General features: G+C 44.8%; 1 protein-coding gene across 5 annotated transcripts in view; it reads left to right on the top strand.

Moving 5' to 3' along the window:
• Positions 1 to 21,792, top strand: part of PDXDC1 (pyridoxal dependent decarboxylase domain containing 1) — a 52,013-nt gene that overhangs the window by 22,044 nt on the left and 8,177 nt on the right. For all 5 annotated transcript variants that reach the window (XM_042922958.1, XM_042922960.1, XM_042922956.1 and 2 more), the window contains exons 6-15: positions 522 to 711; positions 3,147 to 3,215; positions 4,039 to 4,117; positions 7,889 to 7,973; positions 8,821 to 8,869; positions 9,020 to 9,121; positions 9,926 to 10,051; positions 13,714 to 13,764; positions 18,795 to 18,858; positions 20,987 to 21,075. In XM_042922958.1, the coding sequence (XP_042778892.1) occupies positions 522 to 711; positions 3,147 to 3,215; positions 4,039 to 4,117; positions 7,889 to 7,973; positions 8,821 to 8,869; positions 9,020 to 9,121; positions 9,926 to 10,051; positions 13,714 to 13,764; positions 18,795 to 18,858; positions 20,987 to 21,075 (904 nt within the window). The remainder of the gene's footprint in view (positions 1 to 521; positions 712 to 3,146; positions 3,216 to 4,038; positions 4,118 to 7,888; positions 7,974 to 8,820; positions 8,870 to 9,019; positions 9,122 to 9,925; positions 10,052 to 13,713; positions 13,765 to 18,794; positions 18,859 to 20,986; positions 21,076 to 21,792) is intronic.

Consider the following 21,792-nt stretch of genomic DNA (forward strand, 5'->3'; position numbering starts at 1 on the left):
GAGATTTTCTTCTAATAAAAATCTGCCACCCGTAATTGAAATTCTCTCTCCTTACTTTTCTGGAAGATTGAGAAGAATAATTTGCCCCAGGCAGACAATAGTAAAAGCAAAAGTTAGGCTGACTAGCAGCTTTCGCCTTTTTCTTTACTTGGAATGTTTTTGGACTGAAACTGCTAAGGACCTTGCCTGCGTTATCCAGTGCTGGCCTTCTTGTAGAGTAAGCTGAAACCGTGATCTCTGGCCTTTTTGTATCTAAGGGACTCCTATTCTCTGCTGCTTTTTTTCATAGTTTCTGCTCTTTTTGGAGTATGGACAAAGGATGATTGCCTCCATTCTTTATAACCTCCAGCTGTTGAGGTGTGGTCAGCCATCTAGGATGAGGGCTCTCCCTATCTCCTTTGGGTGCTCTAGGTGAAAAGTCCTAGATTAAGAAAAGAATTACTCCCAAGACTAAAATTAGGATGTAAAACTGTCTCTTACCAGAGACAATAACACACCGAGAGATGGCTGTCTCTTCACAGGTATGAAAACGGCTGCGCTTATTTCCACGAGGAGGAAAGAGAAGGACTGGCAAAGATCTGTAGGCTTGCTCTTCACTCTTGTTACGAAGACTTCGTAGTGGACGGCTTCAACGTGCTGTATAACAAGAAGCCTGTTATATACCTTAGTGCTGCTGCTAGGCCTGGCCTGGGCCAGTACCTTTGTAATCAGGTAATATGGGATAAGGTGGACATGTGAAAGAAATTGTGTTCCTCTCTGTTCTGGAACTTTGTAAAGTGCATAGGCCCATTTCTTTAGCCGTAGTTCTTTTCAAATGAAAAGAAACAATGTGCTTGTTTTGTCAATATAAGAAAATATGTAAATAGATATTAATGAATTTTCAGAGGTGTGTACGTATATATATTGTTTAGTTGCCCAAAGGCAACCACAGTTAACATTTTTCTTCCCCAGATTTTAATCAGAGAGTGTAGATGTGTTTTTACAAGGTTATGTTTGGCTTTTTTCACTTAGTGTTATAACAGGTGCATATCCTGTTTTAACAGTTCTTCAAAGTACAGTTTATTTTTAATATCTTCATAATAGTCATTCAAGTCACTGTATAGTGTTTTAGCCAACTGTTTCCCTTTTGGACAGTTAGAGCATTTGCATTCTTTTGTTTTCTGTGACCATTTTCAGGAAGTGCTCTTTGCATAGTGTTAGGGACATTTTTGTGCATATAGCTTTTTCTTTATTTAGAAATTTCTATATTTAGAAAGTACTTTCTAGATTATATTCCTTAGATAGATTTTCAGAGTCTGTCTAGAATTACTAGATCAAAGAGCATTACCGTTTTTGACACTCATGGGACGTCATTACACTCATTGACATGTAGCCCAATTAAGGGGCTACAAAAAAAACGTTCAGCCTCTTGGCCGAGAATGTTTTAGTTTTGTTTTTGGGTGTTTTTTGTTTTGTTCTTTTATTGAGAGAGTGAGAGAGCGAGCGAGCACAGGACAGGGTAAGCGGAGGAAGGGCAGAGAGAGAGGGTGAGAGAGAGAATTCAAAGCAGGCTCAGCACTGTCAGCATGGAGCCCAACCAGGGCTCAAACCCACGGACCATAAGATCGTGACCTGAGCGGAAATCAAGGGTCAGACGCTTAACCAACTGAGCCGCCAGGGGCCCTGTGAGGGTTTATCTTTTGTAAGATGAAGGAGTCCTGTGGAGATCGGTGGGGGAAACTCAGGGACTTCAGCTGATTTTGAGCTGTGGTCACTGGCAGCAGGAAATGACGTCCTCTTTTTGAGTGTGTACAGAATGAAGAGATTTACAGTGTCCTTACAGAAACCTGGAACAAATTACTTACTGAGTACCTACTACAGGCCAAGTTCTTCTAGACCCACAGCTGCCTTGTCCCAGCAGTCCCGTCTTCAAAAGCTGTATGGGGGGCAGGGGTGCACCTGGCTGACTCAGTCAGAAGGGCATGCAACTGACTTTTCATCTTGAGGTTGTGAGTTCGAGCCGCATGTTGGGCATTGAGCTTACTTTACTTGTTATTTTTACTTTTTTTTAATGTTTATTTTTGAGAGAGAGAGAGACAGAGTGCGAGTGGGGGAGGGGCAGAGAGCGAGGGAGACACAGAATCCGAAACAGGCTCCAGGCTCTGAGCTGTCAGCACAGAACCCGACGTGGGACTCAGACTCACAAACCGTGAGATCATGGCTTGAGCCAAAGTTGGACGCTTAATCGACTGAGCCACCCGAGCACCCCATAAAGCTTACTTTTTTAAAAAATGTATATTTTTCATACCTAAAAAAATATATATGAATACTTAGAAAATGTTTAGAACGTTTTATACTAACAGTAGCTAATTGTTGGCTTATGGGGTGGGAGGACATTTTCACTTTTAATTTCTTTTTTTTTTTTAATGTGTGTTTTACTCGGGTTTCCTTTCCTCATAATTTAAAAGAAGAATTTTTAAGGAGGGAGAAGGTGTGCATAAAGTGTTCGTTAAATGTTTGGTCTCTAAATGGTGCTACCAAGTCTTAGTTACAGAACGATATGCTGCAACTGTTTAAAAATTCCTCAAAAATTCCTCAAAATTCCTCAATTCCTCAAAATTCCTCAAAGCTGAAAATAAAGAATATAAGATGTATTTGACAGTTACTATCTCCATTCATAACACTGACTTCACTCCTTTTAAGAAGTGTACATCTGCTAATCCATATTTGTTGCTTGTTAAGAGTGGGTGGATCCATAAATAAGATCCTGTTCTTTGAATGCCTTTAGCTGGTGTTATTTACCACTAATGCTCAGAGGAAGGATCCTAAATTATCTCCCAAAATGCTCAAAGCTTGGTTGTTCCTTAGTTTGGAAAAGTGATTTTATTTTTTGTTATATTCTAGAATATAACAAAGATAGTTACCCATTTAGCTGACTCAGAGAATTTTACATTGTCTGTGTCTTCTTATAAGAACCTCAGCTGCTAGAAATTTTAGCTTGACTTTCTAGATATACTTTAACACATATTTATAATATTAGGAATTCCTAACAAGCGAGATTGTTTAAAAAGAGTAATTGTGACTTGTCTTGATGCCACAGTCTTTAGGGGACATAAGTGGATGGTGACAAGGATCTTGATTACAGAATTGTGTGTTTCTTCTGGCAGCTCGGCTTGCCCTTCCCCTGCCTGTGCCGCGTGCCCTGTAACACTATGTTTGGATCCCAGCACCAGATGGTGAGTTCTCTCTTCGGTTTGTAAGATAATACAGAATTGTGTTTTGAAACGGTGTCTTCCTTTCAACTGAGGTGCTGTTTGCTGGCCTCCACATAATTATTAGTTTATTCGTTTATTGCTTGTATCTTCCCATTGCTTAATCCACGCTTCTGGGTTTGAAAGTCCGCAAGGGCTGGATGGCATATAGGTCAGGAGCCCCTGCCTCCTCAGGAATCTTGTCATTACTGTATCACCTGATTTAAGTAGAAACATGGGAGTCCAGATGAGCACCATACATTTCTTCTAAAGTTCATCCTTTCAAAGGTTGTCACTGTTGCCTGGATTTGTGAATGGGCAGATTTAGAAAATGAGGTTCTTTATTGTAATGTGGGATTGGAATTGGATTCTGCGTATTTTTAGGCCTTCCCATACTGAAGACAGAAGCAAAAAGGATAGGTTTTAGGGTCCTGTGTTTCTTTTTCCAAGGTACCTTGATTATCTGGTTCAGATACGTCAGTGAGTAATATCAAAGATAGATTTTTGGGTACATATGGGGACTTGAGAGAACATTTTCTTTAAACCTTAGTGTTTAAAACTAGAGAAACATTCGTCCTGTATGTATACAGTTTTTGACTTGAATCTCATTTAACTGTTTTTTGTAGTTAGTCTTCAAGGGAAACGATTTGATTTTCATCTCCCTGATTAGGTAAAATGGAAAAATGGTCAAGAATAAGAATTTTATTTGTGTGGTTATTTTGAGAGTCCTTTGTTGAAAGTTATAAGTTCTTATTGTACAGCTGTATGCCCGTTGCTTCATGTTACTGTGATTTGCCTTTCAATCTAGGATGTTGCCTTCTTGGAGAAACTGATTAAAGAGGATGTAGAACGAGGAAAACTGCCCCTTTTGCTTGTAGCGAATGCCGGTAGGTATCGTGAACGGAATCTCCCATTTGGATGTATAAGAGAAAGACAGGGTACTTAGCCTAAAAAACAAAAACCAAACAAACAAAAAAAACCCTGAGTTTTGAGAAATGTTTGTCTGCCTCGTGTTTAAGGTAGTTTGTGTCAGCATCGTGGTGAGAATTAGAACACGGCACTCGGCTCCTCGCATCCCCTTCAGTTGTTGGTTTGTTGGGGATTTACTCTGTTGGTGTGTATGCTTTTTCATTTAGGTTGTCAGTACTTCTCTTGCATGTGCTTCCTTTCTGAATCGCATCTTAAAATGTCACGCTTGAAGGCCCACCTCGCATGCAGCAGTTCAGCTCCCGCTTTCTGCTCAGCTTCCCATTATCGAATTCAGCGTTATACTTGAAGTCTGAGGCATCAGGCAAGAAAAATCATTGTGACAACACCTATTAGAAAGAATAAACTGTTTTTACTTGCAGACGGCATGATTATATAGGTAGAAAGTCCTAAGGAAACTAAAGAAAGGCCTTTGGCACTAACAAGCAAATTGATCTGGAGTGCAGGATTTCTGTGTACCAGCAATGTACAATTGAAATTGAATTAAAAATGCCAGTCACAGGGGCGCCTGGGTGGCTCAGTCGGTTGGGCGTCCGACTTCGGCTCAGGTCGTGATCTCGCGGTCTGTGAGTTCAAGCCCCGCGTCGGGTTCTGTGCTGACAGCTCAGAGCCTGGAGCCTGTTTCAGATTCTGTGTCTCCCTGTCTCTCAGACCCTCTCCCGTTCATGCTCTGTCTCTCTCTGTCTCAAAAATAAATAAACGTTAAAAAAAAAAAATTAGGGGCGCCTGGGTGGCGCAGTCGGTTAAGCGACCGACTTCAGCTCAGGTCACGATCTCGCGGTCCGTGAGTTCGAGCCCCGCGTCGGGCTCTGGGCTGATGGCTCAGAGCTGGAGCCTGCTTCCGATTCTGTGTCTCCCTCTCTCTCTGCCCCTCCCCCGTTCATGCTCTGTCTCTCTCTGTCTCAAAAATAAATAAACGTTAAAAAAAAAAAAAAAAAATTAAAAAAAAATTAAAAAAAAAAAAAGCCAGTCATAATAGCATCAAAAAAGTGAAAACTTTATGGTTAAATTTAACAAAGTATATGCGAGGGGCACCTGGGTGGCTCAGTAGGTTAGGTGTCCGACTTGGGCTCAGTCACTTGGGGCGGTTCGTGAGTTCGAGCCCCGCGTCGGGTTCTGTGCTGACAGCTCGGAGCCTGGAGCCTGCTGCGGATTTTGTGTCTCCTCTGTCTCTGCCCCTCCCCTGCTAGCACTCTGTGTGTGTGTGTGTGTGTCTCTCTCTCAAAAATAAATAAACATTAAAAAAAAACACAAAAAAACCCAAAGTATATGCAAGATCTGTACACTGAAAACTACAAAATAATGCTAAGAGAAATTCAAGAAAACCCAAATAAATGGAATGGTATGCCATATGCTTAGGTTGGAAGACTCAATATTAGAAAGTCTAATTTCTCCAATCTATAGATTCTATAGATGAATCCCTATCAAAATCTCGGCAGGCTACAATTTCTTATAGAAATTGATTAGCGGATTCTAAAATTTATGTGGAAATACAGAGGATGTGAGAATAGCCAAAATAATTTTGAAAAAATAAAATTCGAAGACATAGGCTCTCTGATTTTTACACTTACTATAAAGCTACAGATAACCAGGAAAGTGTGGGAATAATTGAAGAGAATAGAGTTTAGAAATAGACTCACATGGGGGCATCTGGGTGGCTCAGTCACTTGACCATCCGACTTCAGCTCAGGTCGTCATCTCACATCATAGTTTGTGGGTTCAAGCCCTGCATCAAGCTCTATGCTGACAGCTCAGAGTCTGGATCCTGCTTCGGATTCTGTGTCTCCCCCTCTGTTTGCCCCTGCTCTGCTTGTGCTCTGTCTCTCAAAAATAAATAAACGTTAAAAAATAAAAATTTAAAAAAAAATAGACTTACGTGTATATGGTCACTTGGCTTTTTACAAAGATGCCAAGTTATTTCAAGGGAAAAAGGTGGGTCTTTTCCACCAGTGGTCTTGGAACAAGTAAATACCCATATGGAAAAAAAAAAAACAAAAAACTGAACCTTCACTCTTCCTCACTGTCTATACAAAAATCAGCTCTAAATGGTTTATAGACCCAAACCCTGCAAAAGGACCACTTGCATCGGTTGTGTCTCTTGAGGCAGTTGGTTGGGATTTGGAAGCTTACTGGGTGGGGTTCTGCTAACTGGAAGTTTAAGACGGTCAGGAGAATGCACGAATTCAGGTTTTACTCATGCTCTGTGAAGAGGGACTTCCCTACCCAACCTGTAGTGTATACATACTTAACAAGGGGCGGGTTAAAGTGTTCAGTATGTTTAAACCAACTTCAAAATGCGTGTTCTGTTTTAAAACAAAGGACTTTTCATACTAGGTTTAAAAAAAACCCACAAATTTATCTCTGTGTATAATGGACACACCTAAATTAAAATAACCCAGGGGTACCTGGGTGGCCCAGTCGATTAAGCGTCAACTTAGGCTCAGGTCAGGATCTCACGGTTTGTGAGTTTGGGCCCCATACCAGTCTCTCTGCTGTCAGCACGGAGCCTGCTTGGAATCCTGCTTGGGATCCTGTCTCCCTCTCTCTGCCCCTCCCCGGCTCTCTGACTCACGATGTCTCAAAAATAAACATTTTTTTTTAATGGTGGTTAATTAAAAAATTAACAACCCAGTGGGGCCCCTGGATGGCTCAGTCGGTTAAGCATCTGACTTACGGCTCAGGTTGTGATCTCACGGTTCATGGGTTCGAGCCCCGACGAAGTCTTTGTGCTGACAGCTCGGAGCCTGGAGCCTGCTTCAGATTCTGTTTCTCCCTCTCTCTGCACCTCCCCTGCTCGTGCTTGTTCTCTCTCACTCTCTCTCTCTCTCTCTTTCTGTCAAAAATAAATAAACGTTAAAAACATTTTTTTAAATAAAAACCATTAATAACCTAGAAATGACAAAAAGCAAACATGGAAAAGGGTATCTTGGGCAAATGGTGACAGAATGAAAGTACTATCTATAGTGGTGTTAGTGTGAGATAAGGTAGACTCCACGCTAATTAAAATTCGTGTAATCTGCTAAGGCATAGTAACTAAGAAAGCTTATGAGCATATCTGAAATGTATAAAGGAAGACTAAAGGAAAAATAGATAGGCTACAAGTATAAATTGACAAACCCACAATCTTGGTGAGAGACTTTAATGTTTCCCCAGAAACAACATTAAGTGGATGGAAAACAAGTATATGGAGATTTTTTTTTTTTTTTTAATTTTTTTTTCAACGTTTTTTATTTATTTTTGGGACAGAGAGAGACAGAGCATGAACGGGGGAGGGGCAGAGAGAGAGGGAGACACAGAATCGGAAACAGGCTCCAGGCTCCGAGCCATCAGCCCAGAGCCCGACGCGGGGCTCGAACTCACAGACCGCGAGATCGTGACCTGGCTGAAGTCAGACGCTTAACCGACTACGCCACCCAGGCGCCCCTATGGAGATTTTAAGTAACAAAATTAACAAGCCTGATTTTATAGATACATAAAATGGAGAATGTGCATGCTTCAGACCTTGAATGATCAACTTGTAACAGTTGGTTTTAAGCCAGCTCACATACACAATCTCAATAAAACAGATACAGTGTTACTTCCTTCTTAGATAACGTATTTATAAGCTTTTATCCTGCCGTAAGGGCTCAAAGTATTCCTTTCAGTATCGTTTTTTGTGTGTTTTATCCTAGGAACCGCGGCAGTAGGGCACACAGATAAGATTGGGCGCTTGAAAGAACTCTGCGAGCAGTATGGCATATGGCTGCACGTGGAGGGGTGAGTGCAGGGCGAGGGTGGCTCCGTGTTGGGCCTGCACCCAGTGCTTGTGAAAGAGTGGCCGTCTGTCCAGGCTCTTTGTTGTAACGATTATCATTATCGCGAAGGGCTCTTTGGGTTGCGTAGTAAAGATGACAAAATAACCCAAAGTGGTGTCAGCGAGAAGAGATTGTATTGGCTCCCATAACAATGAGCCACCATCTCCGCCCCCCCTTCCCCTCCCCCTCCCCCCACCCCCACTTGGCCTGATTTTCTCCACGTTGCCTCCATCTATAGATAACATTTTCCTATTTTGGTACAGAATAGTTGCAGTGGCTCCAGTTTGCTTTCCCGTTTGTGTTCTGAGGGTCATAAGTCCCGACAAACGCCTCCTACTGAGCCAATTGCCGTGGCCAGGGAATTGTAACTCGCCTGCGGTTCGGGTCATTTGCCCACCCCTGGAGCAGATGGTGGCGTCTCGTCCACCCGAGGCTGTGGTCTGATAGAGGAGATGGGGGTGGTTCCCCAGAAGGACCTAGGGGAGGATACCCGGCAGCCACGGTGGTCCGTACTCAGCAGGCCATGCGGGCCGGGTTTTCATTTGATCTCTCTGGCAAAGAGTGATGACAGGAAACTAATAGCTACGAAAGATAGAAAACGAGACATAAGACACATAAAGTGCATTTTCAAGGTTTTGCCGAAATTTGTACACACCACATTTTCTCTTGTTGTTTTAAAAGCTGAGCACCCAGCTGAAAGACACTTAAATGTCAGATTGGAACAGCACCTCTTTTTTTTTTTTTTTTTTTTAAGTGTACGTAGGGAATAAGCAGCAATTAATAATTAGTGTTGTGGTTTTTTCTTCCAGTGTGAATCTGGCAACATTGGCCCTAGGTTATGTCTCCTCGTCAGTGTTGGTATGTTATGATTTACTAAATACTGTGTTTTTAAGAAGGAATTACAATGACCTAATCCCTGATGACTTCCCATGATTTTTATGAATTGAGGGGGGTGCTGGGTTTCGTGTACTCTGATGGTCTGTAACAAAACCTTGTTTTCTTCGTTAGGCTGCAACCAAGTGTGACAGCATGACATTGACTCCGGGCCCATGGCTGGGTTTGCCGGCCGTCCCTGCAGTCACCCTTTATAAACACGACGATCCTGCCTTGGTAATAAGCTCACTCTCACTGGGAGGGAGTGGGGAGAGGCTAATAGGCAGCATGGAGTCTGGGAGCAAAATACGGAAAAAGTAGAAATATCCTTGATGCTATTTCTGTGACTTTTTTTATCAAAAAAACCCTGTTCTTAACACAAGTGGAACTGTACTGAATACATTTATTCTGTTCTCTCCCTTTGCCTCCGTGTGTACAAAGAACTTTTTATGACCTTTTATGACTCTGTAATATTCTGCCTTTTAAATACTACAATTTAATCTTCCTTTGTTTCCAAACTTTGTTACTAACATAGTGAGCATCATTCTGTATTTCAAATTACTTCCTTAGAATAGGCTCCCTGAAGCGCCGTTAGTATTGAGAGTAGTTAAAGCTCTTGATCCCCATTGTCTAGAAGGTTTTAATACATATTTTTTTTAAGTGGTTCTTGATAGTGGATCGGTTCAGTGATTCTTACTAAAACAGTTAACGTCTTTCTAGGTCGATAACGGCCAGGTGTTTGAGGACACTCAGAACAGCCGTGGAAGGGGCTACCTCTTGGGGGCCTGAGAGCTCTGGCCCATCTGGATTCTCCTCCTGGCTTTGCCACACCTTAGCCATGAACCCTTGAAAGCCAGGTCTCAGTGCTAGGCTGGCTAGAATACTCCCCTCACAAGACTGTTAGACAAACGATGTTTAGTGTAAGCCAGGTGCCTGGCATAGCATCTGACGCATACAAAGTGCATGGGAATATGCCAACCAGTTACGTCAGCTGTGTGACTTCATCGGCTTCGGTTAATAAACCCATATTGGCTTTTTCAGACTTTGGTTGCCGGTCTTACATCAAACAAGCCAGCAGACAAGCTCCGTGCCCTGCCGCTGTGGTTGTCGTTACAGTACTTGGGGCTTGATGGGATTGTGGAGAGGATTAAGCACGCCTGCCAGCTGGTGAGTAGAAACCTGCAATTTAAATGAGTCACAGATACTCCATGGTGAAGGCAGAGACAGAAAACTGCCTCGTTCCTTACTCATCATCCAATACCGTGTTGTCTGGATTTCGCATCTCCTAAGCAAGCAGACCTGAAGTGCACATTTGCCGTTGGAAGTTCTGGGGGAGACTGCTGGGGTGTCCCATCGTTAGTGGCCGGATGAAATCAGATTAGATGATTGCTCGTGTCATTGTAGGATGAGGAAAGAAGTGATAGGATGAGAGCCAAGGAGCGGAGAAGGAGCAAAAGGGGGCTGGAGGAGGGTAGTTAACATGGCCCCCAGCCGGCTGTCTCTTGAAGGGGGAAGGAAATATGGCGGCCTTAGGGGTGGTGATGGATTGCCTGCGTATTTTTAATACCAGCTGTCTTGGGCTCCCAAATGGCAAGGTTCTAGAGATGGTTCTAACTCTCCTTCTGTATGAGGTGTTCTAATTGTGAAAGTATATATATAATTATGCTACAGTTTAGAAAGCAAAGAAGAGGTCACATTTATGCAGTTTGCGAGCTGCGTCCTACCTGAGTCTGAAAGCATGGCGTCGCCTCTCTGTAAGTCCGTTCGCTTACCTGGGAGACAGGGGTGATGTGAAAGATGGTTAGGCCTTCATGAGCTTGTGCATGCGAAGCTCTTGGAGTGTTGCCTGGTCACGTGCGGATGGGTTTAAGAATAAACCTTGGTCTGCAACGTGTTCTGTGGAATCGGTACTTCCTCAAGTGTCATTTTTATAGTGAGGAAAAATCCGTGTTTTTGTGTTGCTGTGGCAGCTGCCTTTTGGTTCATCATGCCAGGATGGTTCCTCCTGACGCTAGTTTCTGATGCAATAGGGACATTCTGAAGGAAGTAGTTTCATTGTCACATGAGGTAATGTTGAGGTCTGTGTCATTATGTTTCCAAAGCACATTTCTGAAAAGTTTCCTCACTGGGCCGTCGGCTCCCATGTTGAAGTTTGGTTGTTCGGAAGGAGAGGCCTTTATTGCCCCGGTAACTTAGTTGCTTTGGGGAAGGTTCGGGCCCTTGGGGGAGAGCCCTTCAATTCGCTTTGGCCTCCAGAGGGCAGGGAGATAAATGAGACATTCTCTGGCAAACCCTCAAGGCCGCCGCAGCTCTGTCTGCCTGCAGGCACACGGGAGTGGTTCGCAGTCCTGCCGAGGACCTCAGTGACATCCTGTCGCTGACCCTGTAGTGGGAACTGCAGGGAAATGTAGTCCCTGCGGCTGTCACCAGGTGCCGGGTTCCCTGGGGGCGGAAGTCAGGCTCCTCCTCCTCCTCCGCTTCCTCCCTTCATCATCATCATCATCATCATCGTCGTCGTCTTCATCCTCCGGGGAGGCCATGAGGACTCATTTTCTCTGTAGCCACCTCGGTGCTCTGCGCACGCACCGCCTCATTTGAACCCTGCTGGGGTGGAAAGTCCGCTGATAACACACCAATAAGTATTGTTCATGAGGGGTTGTCCAGCGTCCCACACTCAGTAAGCGTTGGAAGGATGAACCCCGAACCCCTGAAGTACACCTTCTTTTATCCCTGTGGCAGTGATGAGAGGTCTGGGGCTGGGACGCTTCTAGAACGGTGAGGACGGAAGTCCTCATGTGCATGCTGCCCTCCAGAGACCCCTTCCCGGCGCTTGCCATAACCACCCTGTCAGATAGCTGCTGCCCTCCCCGTCTTATAACTGAGGGACCTGAAGCCCAGAGAGGCTAAATGACTTGCCCAAGGTCATAGCTAGTAAGTGGCAGATGAACTTAACTCATCGTCCTACAAGTGGGGTATTGAACTCCGGTTTGGTTATTCCAGACCTCGTGTTCCAAATAGTCGTAATAATGCTGTGTTCTCTCACTTACCTTTTCTTTTCCTTCCCCAGAATCAGGTACTGTGCCTGGCACACATGTGCACTCAGTAGTTTGGGTGGGGTTTTTTGAGCTATAATTAACATATTAGTGTCAGGTATACGGCATAATGATTCAATATTTGCATATATTGGGAAATGATTGCCACAAGTACAAGTCTAGTTAACCCACATCACTATACATCATTACAGAATGTTTTATTTTAAGTAGGCTCCACACCCAGTGTGGGACTTGAAGTCACAACCCTGAGATTGAGTCGCCCACTCTACCAACTGAGGCAGCCAGGTGCCCCTGGAAATTTGTATCTTTAAACCACCTTGGGGCGCCTGGGTGGCTCAGTTGGTTGAGCGTTGGACTTCAGCTCAGGTCATGATCTCACGGTTCGTGGATTCAGGTCCCACGTCAGGCTCTGTGCTGACAGCTCAGAGCCTGGAGCCTGCTTTGGATTCTGTGTGTCCCTCTTTCTCTGCCCCTCCCCACTTGGGCTCTTTCTCTCTCTGCCTCTCTCTCTCTCCTTGTAAAAATAAACAACATTAAAAAAAAAAATTTAAGTCACCTTTATTACCCATTTCTCCCAGCTCCCAACCCCTGCCTCTGGCAACCACCAGTCTGCTCTGCGTATTTATGAGTTGCATGTTTTGTTTTGTTTTGTTTTAGATCCCACATGTTAGTGAAATCATACCATTGTCACAGATGGCAAGATTTTATTCCTTTTTTATGGTGAATAATATTTCATTGTGTATGTATGTTACATGCCGTATATTTTCTTTTTTTCAGCCATTGATGGACACTTAGGTTGTTTATTTATCTTGGCACTTGTAAAAAAATGCTGTCATGATCGTGAGGGTGCAGATAACTTTTCAAATTGGTGTTTTTGCTTTCTTTGGATGAATACCCAGAAGTAGAATTGCTGAATCATAGGGTAGTTCTATTTTTTATTTTTGGGGGAGCCTCCATACTGGTTTTGCATAGTGGCTGTACCAGTTTGCATTCCTACCAACAGGGTACAAGGGTTCCCTTTTCTCCACATCCTCACCAACATTTGTTATTTCTTTTCAGCCATTCTCACAGGTGTGAGGTGATATCTCATTGTGTGATTGATTTGTGTTTCCCTGATGATGAGTGATGTTGAGCATCTTTTCATGTACCTGTTGGCCATCTGGATGTCTTCTTTGGAGAAAAGTCTGTTCATGTCTTCTGCCCATTTTTTAAATCAGATTTTGGGTTTTTTTGCTTGCGTTATATATATTTTGGATATTAATCCCCTTATCAGATAAACTGTCTGCAAATTTGTCCTCCCATTCAGTAGGCTGCCTTTTCATTTTGTTGATAGCTTCCTTTGCCGTGCAGAACCTTTTCAGTTTGATGTGGTCCCACTGGTTTCTTTTTGCTTTTGTTGCCAGTTACTCAGTTTTTGAACGAGTGAATGGCTTATGTTGCTAGTACGACAAATTCACATACGTCTCATTAGAAACCGCTTTTCTGGAAGCCCCAAATGTAACTTTCAACTGAAATCATCAGGGAATATTTCGGTTCTGGAAAAGCAAGAATTGGCACCCTAACTCAGGAGCCATCGAGTGACAGATGGCTTTATCAGCCTGAGATCTTTGTCTGCGGGCCTGCAAAAACCATCATGGAAACCATGTTTCGATATGTTGTGTCAATCTAATGGATATCATTAATCTAATGAAATTATAACCTAAGTAATTATTAAATAAATACATATAATCTAATGAAATTATAAAAATTAGAAGCTATTTTTTGTCTTTTTTGCAGAGTCAACGGTTACAAGAGAGTTTGAAGAAAGTGAACCACATCAAAATCTTGGTACAGTATATATGATTTGATCCATTTTTGAAGTTAATAACTTAACGTCAGTGACTTGGAATGATCTCCAGATTGGGTGCATCTCAGTGGAATTGTGACAGCTCCAGTAAAACCACATTCTTCGGAACAGATTCACGCACCAATGACCTAACTCTACAGAGAGCACAAATCTAGAGATTTGTACCATATGCTGAATCCCTGTGGTGCTTTTCATATAATCGTGTGTAGTTTTGTTCTGTTAAAATTTAGAATTGCACAAAAATCTAACAAACCCTGTTGACTTCCTCTGCCCAGTGATTTTAGAACATTCATACTACTGAAATGAAAAGTCATTTTGTCTCTCATAGTGTTTGGGGCAACTTTTTCTGAAACCTTCTGACACCAGAGTTTTCATTTGCACAGATTGGGGAATAAGGAAGAGATCAAGTGGCCTTGTTTTTTATTCCCCCAGTATCCTCCTAAAATATACCAGAATCTATCAGACATTGCTGCCTAAGGGCAGTTATTAGACCCAGGACGTGAGGATTTAGCAGGGCTAATAACGAAGTATCAGTTCAGGTTTGAATGTTCTCATGTTTTGCCTCGTTATATTTTAGAATTTCAGGAAATAGAGGTCAGATTCTAGTTTAAATAAGGCCACTGAGTGTTTCTTGGACAATCCTGCAAGATGCAGTTAAGTTTAAAACTAATACTTAAGTTTTTCTGGGGTTCGAGTTGATATAGTTGATTCCATTTTAGTGCACGGTTTGCTTTAAGTGCCTGAGGGGGGCGCTGCTGTCCGTTGCCTTCTGAGTAGGAGCTTGGAGCCTTTTCAGTTGACCTGAGATGACCCAGGTTCTAGCTTGGAAGAGGAGAGTGGCCCATTGGAGAAGCGGAGGGATGAATGTAAATCAGGAGACTTGGGTTCTAATTTCAGCCGTACCACTGACGCCCTATGACATTGAGTCATTTTCTTTGCTGCCTAAGCCTGTGAGCTCAGTTGTCGGCGAAGGTATGTTGGTTGGACTCCTTTGGTTGTAAACAGAGAAGCCCAAACTGTGGACTAGCATGAGCAAGATGGCAGGAGTCAAGGCGGTGCTGGGCCTGTGGACCTTGTTCCCCTCCCTCACTGAGCCCACTTGGGCTCCTCCTCACGTCCCCTCTGCCCCCCTGTCCTTCTCCAGGCGGGGAGATTGTGCCGGTGCTAGTTAATCACCAGTGGGTTTGGAGCATCTTTGGAAGGCGGTACACGGTCCGGGCATGAGCCCTGCTCCACCCCTCCTTCCCGTGGATGCTCGTCTCCGTAGATACACAGTAACTGGCAAACACCGTGAGGCACCGTGACTCCAGTAATAATTGTCATCACAGCAGCTGTTCGTGAAATGGCGCCCAGCGCACACGTTCCTTCATTTAACCCTGACAGCAGCCGCCTTCGTATTTGCTCTTCCTTCTACCTGCAAACACTGTTCCCTTCAATTCTTTTCATGCCTGCTTTCTTACCCTTGAGGTGTTCGTTCAAGTACCCCCTCTTCAGAGAGGTCTTCCCTGGCCATCCCGCCTAAAGCAGGCCTACCACCGCCCCTCACTCTGTCCCCTGGGTTTTGTTGTTCGTGGCAGTTATTACTACCTGAAGTCGTCTATTTGTTCATTGTCTGTTTTTCTTTGTCAAAGCTTTGTAGAGGCAGGGACTTTTGTCTTGTTTTTGTTTCACGGTTTTGTGTACTGTGCCGGGTACTTGGCATAGATACTGGAGCCTAAGTCAGTCTGATCTGGGAATTGGTTGCAGCGGCTGCCGCGTCTTTACTGGCGAGGAAACTAAGGCACAGAGAAGTTAAGTGACTTGCTCCTGCCACACAGCTAGGATGGGATAGAGCTGTGATTCACACTCCGAGGCCCGTGTTCTTAACCGGCGGACCAGTCTGTGTCCGGTCAGTTCACAGAAGTTAGCACTTGTCCTCCTTCAGTGGCTCGTGACGAAGGGCGAATCAGATAACGTATGAGAAAGCAACATGAAAATTGTAAGGCACCGTAAAATACAGGTCAGTATTAAATGTCTTTTGTCGCCACAATATCTGTGTAGTGCTTACATAGATACCGCGTCCTCGGATTCTCGAGACGTCACTGTGGCAGAGCGGTGTTATTTCCGTCTCTGTGTGGCGGTGTGCTCGTGTCCTGAGCCACACGGTGGTATGTGGCACAGCCAGGACTTGACCCCGGGGCGTGTGAGATTAGCCGCGTCTGTGCACAGCGGCTCCTTCTGCAAGCTCCCCGGGGGCCTTCTTGCCCATGTAGGCGGCCGGCCCTGGGGGAGCCTCTCAAGCCCGAAGCGCCGACCTGCTTCCCCGGCTCACCAGGGCCCGGGGCCGCCTCCGGGGCGCAGGGAGGCCGCGGGGAGCCCCTCTGTCCGTGTGTCAGTGTAGGTCCTGTCCGCAGCCGCCACCGAGGCTGCTGTTTTGCTAGCTCGGCGGCACGTGGGCTGCGTCCCACACTCGCACTTAAGGGGGAAATAGGGTATCTCACCCTCACACCTGCAAGCCTCAGCCCCGTGCGGCACTTACGTCTCTGCTGTCCTTGAGGCTCTCCAGCTTCTGCTACTTTGACCGTGGCCATGGTGTGTCCGAGTGAGGACTGTGTAGATCCTGCTTGGTTGGGACTTGTGCTCATTTAACCTGAGGAGTCTTTTTTTTTTTTTTTTTTTTAATTCTGTGCAGTTTGCGTTTTCATATATGACCTCCTTCTCCGATCTCACCAGCATAGTGAACATTGTCACGGGTCCATCTTCCTTCAGCCCCTGTCCTCCTTTCCGCCTCTGCCTCCTGTCCTGGCACCTGAGCAGCCTCTCATCTGTGTCGGCCGTGTTTTCACTTTGAGTGATACCTGCCTCCTTCCAGCGTGTTCCCTTGAGCTCTTGTTAAGTCATTGTTCCCTTTTTGGACATCCTTTTTTCTTTTTCTTTCCTTTTTTATTTTTGTTTTTATGCTTCCTGGTCCTCATTTCTCTAAGCACGGTCGTCAGAGTATGTTTCCTTTTGGAGCACAGATTGTCCCTTGTTGTGTCTGCTGCCGGGTGTGTGCTTCACTTTTCATTATGACCTGCATGTTTTTCTCATGTGTGACGGGCGAAGGTCCGTCTGTCAGTTCCATAGCTTCGGGACTCCTGCACCAAATGGCACGTACGGCCCATGGCAGTGCACACCTGATGTTTCGCTCTTTGGTGCATTTTACTCCCTGTGTAGACGGAGCCTCAGGCCGCAGGAAGCCCTCTTGCTGGTCGGCAGATTGAGCTTTTCTCCCCCTCTTCTCCTTGGGGTCCTGGCATGACGTGCGCTCACCACCATCTGCACACGGGCCCGAAGACCCTGGGTGTTACGGCGGGTTCCCCTCCCTGCTCCCCGCTCGCCAGCCCCTGCTCCGCTGACGATACTCTTTGTTTTCTTTCTTGATTCACTGTTTTTGTGAGCTTAGCAGTGGTTATGTTGGGTTTTTTGGTTTTTTGGGGGTTTTTTTGGTTTTGGTATATGTAATCCCGCATTTCAGTCTGCCATGTATTCTCTGTTTATAACCATGTACAGTATTTCTCATGCACTGACATTTGAGTCCACCGAGCTCAAAGAAATAAGAAACCAAGACTGTATTAGACTATATATAGAAGTCTGGTTACTCAAATCATCCTGCTTCATTCATCCTGACTGAGGTCCGGGGAATGGGCATAGAATTTTATTGCTTTTGTTTCTATTTGCTTCTTGGATTTACTCCATTCTATTTAGATATTAAGGCTCTCCAAGTGTTAAAAGTACTAAGAGAAAAAAAAAAGCATTAATAGATTTATGTTTACATGAAAGTTAAAGGAGATGATAGATAGGTAACACAGCAATCAGCTTAATAAGGTGGCAAATTTGATACACATCTTGCTTGGCCTAAATCACATCCCTGTGTTCCGTTCAGAGGTTAACAGCGCAGACCTTGGGCCAGCTACTTCCTGGCTTTGCAAGTTAGCGTTTCCACTATGGAGACATCACACGCAGAGCCTTGGAAAATAGGGTTTATAACTAGAACTGTTGAGTGGTTAGACATCTGTCCCTGTGTGCCATATTCTGTCAAGAACATTGCTGTTCCCTTTGTATCCTGACCCCGTAGTGGAGCTGATGAGTCGCTCCACTGTTCGATGGCGTCCGTGAACTAACTTAGTGCTGGCTTGGCTTCATGCAGTGAACGTTTTCGTCTGTGATGAAATCTGCTAATGAAGTTAGTCATTAATGAAGTTAATGAAGGACGCCTGTCCTTAATATAAGTACCACTTCAGTGATTTAGGAAATACTTAGACTCAGCTCTAGACTGTTTATCTTCATTACCAGTAGGACTTACATCCTGTTCTGAGAGTTTTACAAAGTGAGAAGAAAGGAGTTTTCCTCTTTTTGTTTGTGACGTATAAAAAGTTTCAGGGGTACCTGGGTGGCTCCGTCGGTTAAGCGTCCGACTTCGGTTCAGGTCATGATCTCACAGTTTGTGGGTTTGAGCCCCGCATGGGGCTCTTGTGCTGACAGCTCAGAGCCTGGAGCCTGCTTCGGATTCTGTGTCTCCCTCTGTCTCTGCCCCTCCCCTGCTCATACTCTGTCTCTGTCTCAAAAATAAATAAGCATTTAAAAAAAAATTTTTTTTTAAAGTTTCAGTCCTGCTTAAGTTAGCATAATCTCTAGGTTGTTGAAAGCTTCCACTCTCCCAGCACTGATTCTGGTTCTTCTTTTTCCTCTTCACTGATCTTTAATGGCAGGCCTCTGTTTATTATTATTACAGTTTGCTCCTGCCTTAATTTCAGTATACCTCTGTCAGATGTCATAATCCAGGAATGTGTTCTCAGAACCGGCTTATAATTATTTCTAGGAATTTTACTAAACCCTTGATTTCTATTTCTGGAGCAACTGAAATTAACCTTTGAATTTTACGTGTTTACTAAGAACCTATGCTATCTGTAGCCTGCTTTTCAAACTCACTGTTTCATTTTGCAGGTGTTGGATGTAATGTTAATTGGTAACATCAGATTGTATTTTTCAGGTGGAAGATGAGCTCAGCTCTCCGGTAGTGGTGTTCAGATTTTTCCAGGAATTACCAGGCTCAGGTAGGTGACTTTAAAAAGCATAATTTTGGATTTGTGTCTAAGGACTTTGAATTTTAAATCATTTCAAGTTACATAGATAGTCCAAAATATTTTGACTGCTAAAATCTGCAGTCATCATTTTTTCAGAAAATGTTAATGATTTTCACAAGAGTTCTGGTCCTAAGTGCCTTAATAGCATGTTAGTGATAGTTTCCTGTGATCAAACCAGTGGTTTCCAAATGCCAGTCCCTAGACCTAGTGCTAGAATGAGTGAAGAGAGACCAGGATGCGTGCACGGGTGTGCACACACACACACACACACACAAATAACCTCATGTTTTCACGCTCATTTGCCATAGTGTTTTTAATGTATGTTTACACTGTATTTTAAATTATTTAAAACGTAAACTATGTTAAGCATAAAAAAGAAAGAAAAGAAAATAGAGATTTGGGGGCTCTACTTCCTAGATACTTTGATTCATGAGGTTGGATCCAGGAATCTCTATTTTTACAGGGTGCCCCCAGCGCCACCAGCCTAGTCCAGGGCACCGTTACTTCTCACCCGGACAGCCGCAGTCCCCGCTCGACTGATCTGTCACTTCTGTGTACTGCACATACCCCATTCCAGACCATTCTCTGCATGCGGTCAGACCGGGCAGTACATGAGGGAATCCATTCGCGCCCTTTGGCTGCCCAGACCCTCAGTTTCTTACTATTTCTAGTGAATAAGGTCCAGGCTCAGTACCAGGCCTTGTAAGGCCTATGGAGTCCAGCCCTTGCCATCTTCTCTGACTTCCTTTTAGGCCACCTCTCCTCTCGATCATTGTGACTTAGACTGGTCTTCTCCGAGTTTCTGGAATATTGTGCCCTTTCCTAGAGCAAGACCTTTGCACTTGCTGTTCCCTTTACCTCGAGCACATTTCCCTTCACTCTTCTTCTGGCTGGCTCCCTATCACCATTCAGGTCTCCATTAGGTGCACCTCCTTAGGCCTTCCCTATCCATGCTAAGGTACCTCCATCATACTGTATCGGAGTCCCCGCCTTCTTTCATGGCACCAACAACAATATATGGTGATTTCAGTTCTTTCTTTATGGTATTTCTTCAGTAGAATGTAAACAGCTAGATGACACTTCCTTACATCTGGCGTGCCCAGCACACCGCCTGGCAGGAGTAGGCGCCCTGGCCATTTGAAAGGAGGAGAAGTCTGTTGTGAGGCCCGCTTGGGGTGCTCTCAGGTGCTCTGCCTTCCCTCGCATAGGGGTTGATAGACTAGCTGGTAACTTACAGTGTTACATCTTGATTTACTCTGGAAGTTCCTTTAAAGAAAAACTTCCCAAATGAGACTAAGAATTCTATTTGTGAGACAGTATTCAGGTGTTACATCTTCTCCGAGAAAAAAAAATGTGGAAGCTTAAATCCCCTCCTGTGGGCGTCTGGGTGGCTCAGTCGGTTAAGCATCCGACTTCAGCTCAGGTCATGATCTCCCGGTTCATGAGTTCGAGCCCCACATCCGGCTCTGTACCGACAGCACGGAGCCTGGAGACTGCTTCATATTCGGTGTCTCCCTCTCTCTCTGCCACTCCCCTACTCACACTCTGTCTCTCTAAAAATAAAGCTAAAAAAACCCTTCTGTAAGATAAACATATGCAAAAATTTTTACTTGTGGTAAAATGTGTACAGTTAAGTAATGCTGCACAGATTCACGTGGTTGTTCAGCAGCCCTCCGGAACTTGTACGTCTTGCAAAACTGAAACTCCACACCCCTTAGACACTCCCCTCCAGCCCCTGGCAGCCACCATCTACTTTGTGTCTCTGAGTCTGGCTACCTTAGGGTCCCCAGAGAAGTGGAATCATACAGTGTGAGTCTTTGTGTAACTGGCTTATTTCACTTGATGTAACGCCTTCACGTTTCATCTATACTGAGCACGGGACAGTTTCCTTCCTTTTTAAGGATGGACAACACTACACACTGTATGTACGTACTCATTTTTTTCTATCCATTCCCTGTGACATCAGCACTTGATTTCTGTAGTATTTGAGGCTTTTCTCCCGGGTTAGTGTTGGGAGCTCAGTGAAAGGGGCTTTGAGGAGCGTGTGTGGAGCTGTGTTTCCGGAAGGTGAACCCTCTTTTCTGTGTTTTGGTGTCAGATCCAGTGCCGACAGCTGTCCCGGTGCCTAACATGGCACCTTCAACGGTCGGCCGGGAGAGACATTCCTGTGATGCCCTGAACCGCTGGGTAAGAACGGGGGCCATGTGCTCTCGTCTGCATCCCAGATGGAGTGATGCATGGACGTGTCTGGGAAGTCGGGCCCATAGGAAGGATGCTTCTGCAAAGGCACTGGGCTTCCTTCCAGGGCTTCTGATCCCATCACTGCTTGGCATGCCGCGCGAATTCCGGCAGGGCCTTGCAGAATCACTGCCTCGGTGACCATCTCCTTGCTGCTACGTAGTAAGGCCGCAGACTACCCGCACGACGGGGACCGCGGCTGTGGTGGGCGCCTGGAGCGATGTCAGGAGGCCCGAGAGCCAGAGCCCCCTGACCACCGGACACCTGACAGTGTGGACCGAACACACTGTGCTGTGGCTGCCTCGGGACACTGAAATTGTGCCTCCGGGGTTTTTGTGTCAGGGCGTCCACCACAGCTGTGTCGGTCCTAGCATAACGGGCTCCTGCCCCGCCTCGGGCTTCATGAGGAAGTTAGGATACGTTTGTGCAGTGATATCGAAACAGCCGGAATAAACCGTGTAGCTGGACATATACGGCAGAAAGGAAATGGTCATCACAGATTATAGGAAAAAATGCAGGTTACCACACAGCATGTCGAACGAAACGTTTCGCGGCGACGGAAAATATAGAGATAGAACAGGATGGGTATATTAACGTGTAAACAGTGGGTATTCTCACTGATGCGTTGTGGGTCATTTTTATCTTATTCTTTGGGTTTACCCATAT

The sequence above is a fragment of the Panthera leo genome, chromosome E3 (genome assembly GCF_018350215.1).
Source record: "Panthera leo isolate Ple1 chromosome E3, P.leo_Ple1_pat1.1, whole genome shotgun sequence".
Lineage (NCBI taxonomy): Eukaryota > Metazoa > Chordata > Mammalia > Carnivora > Felidae > Panthera > Panthera leo.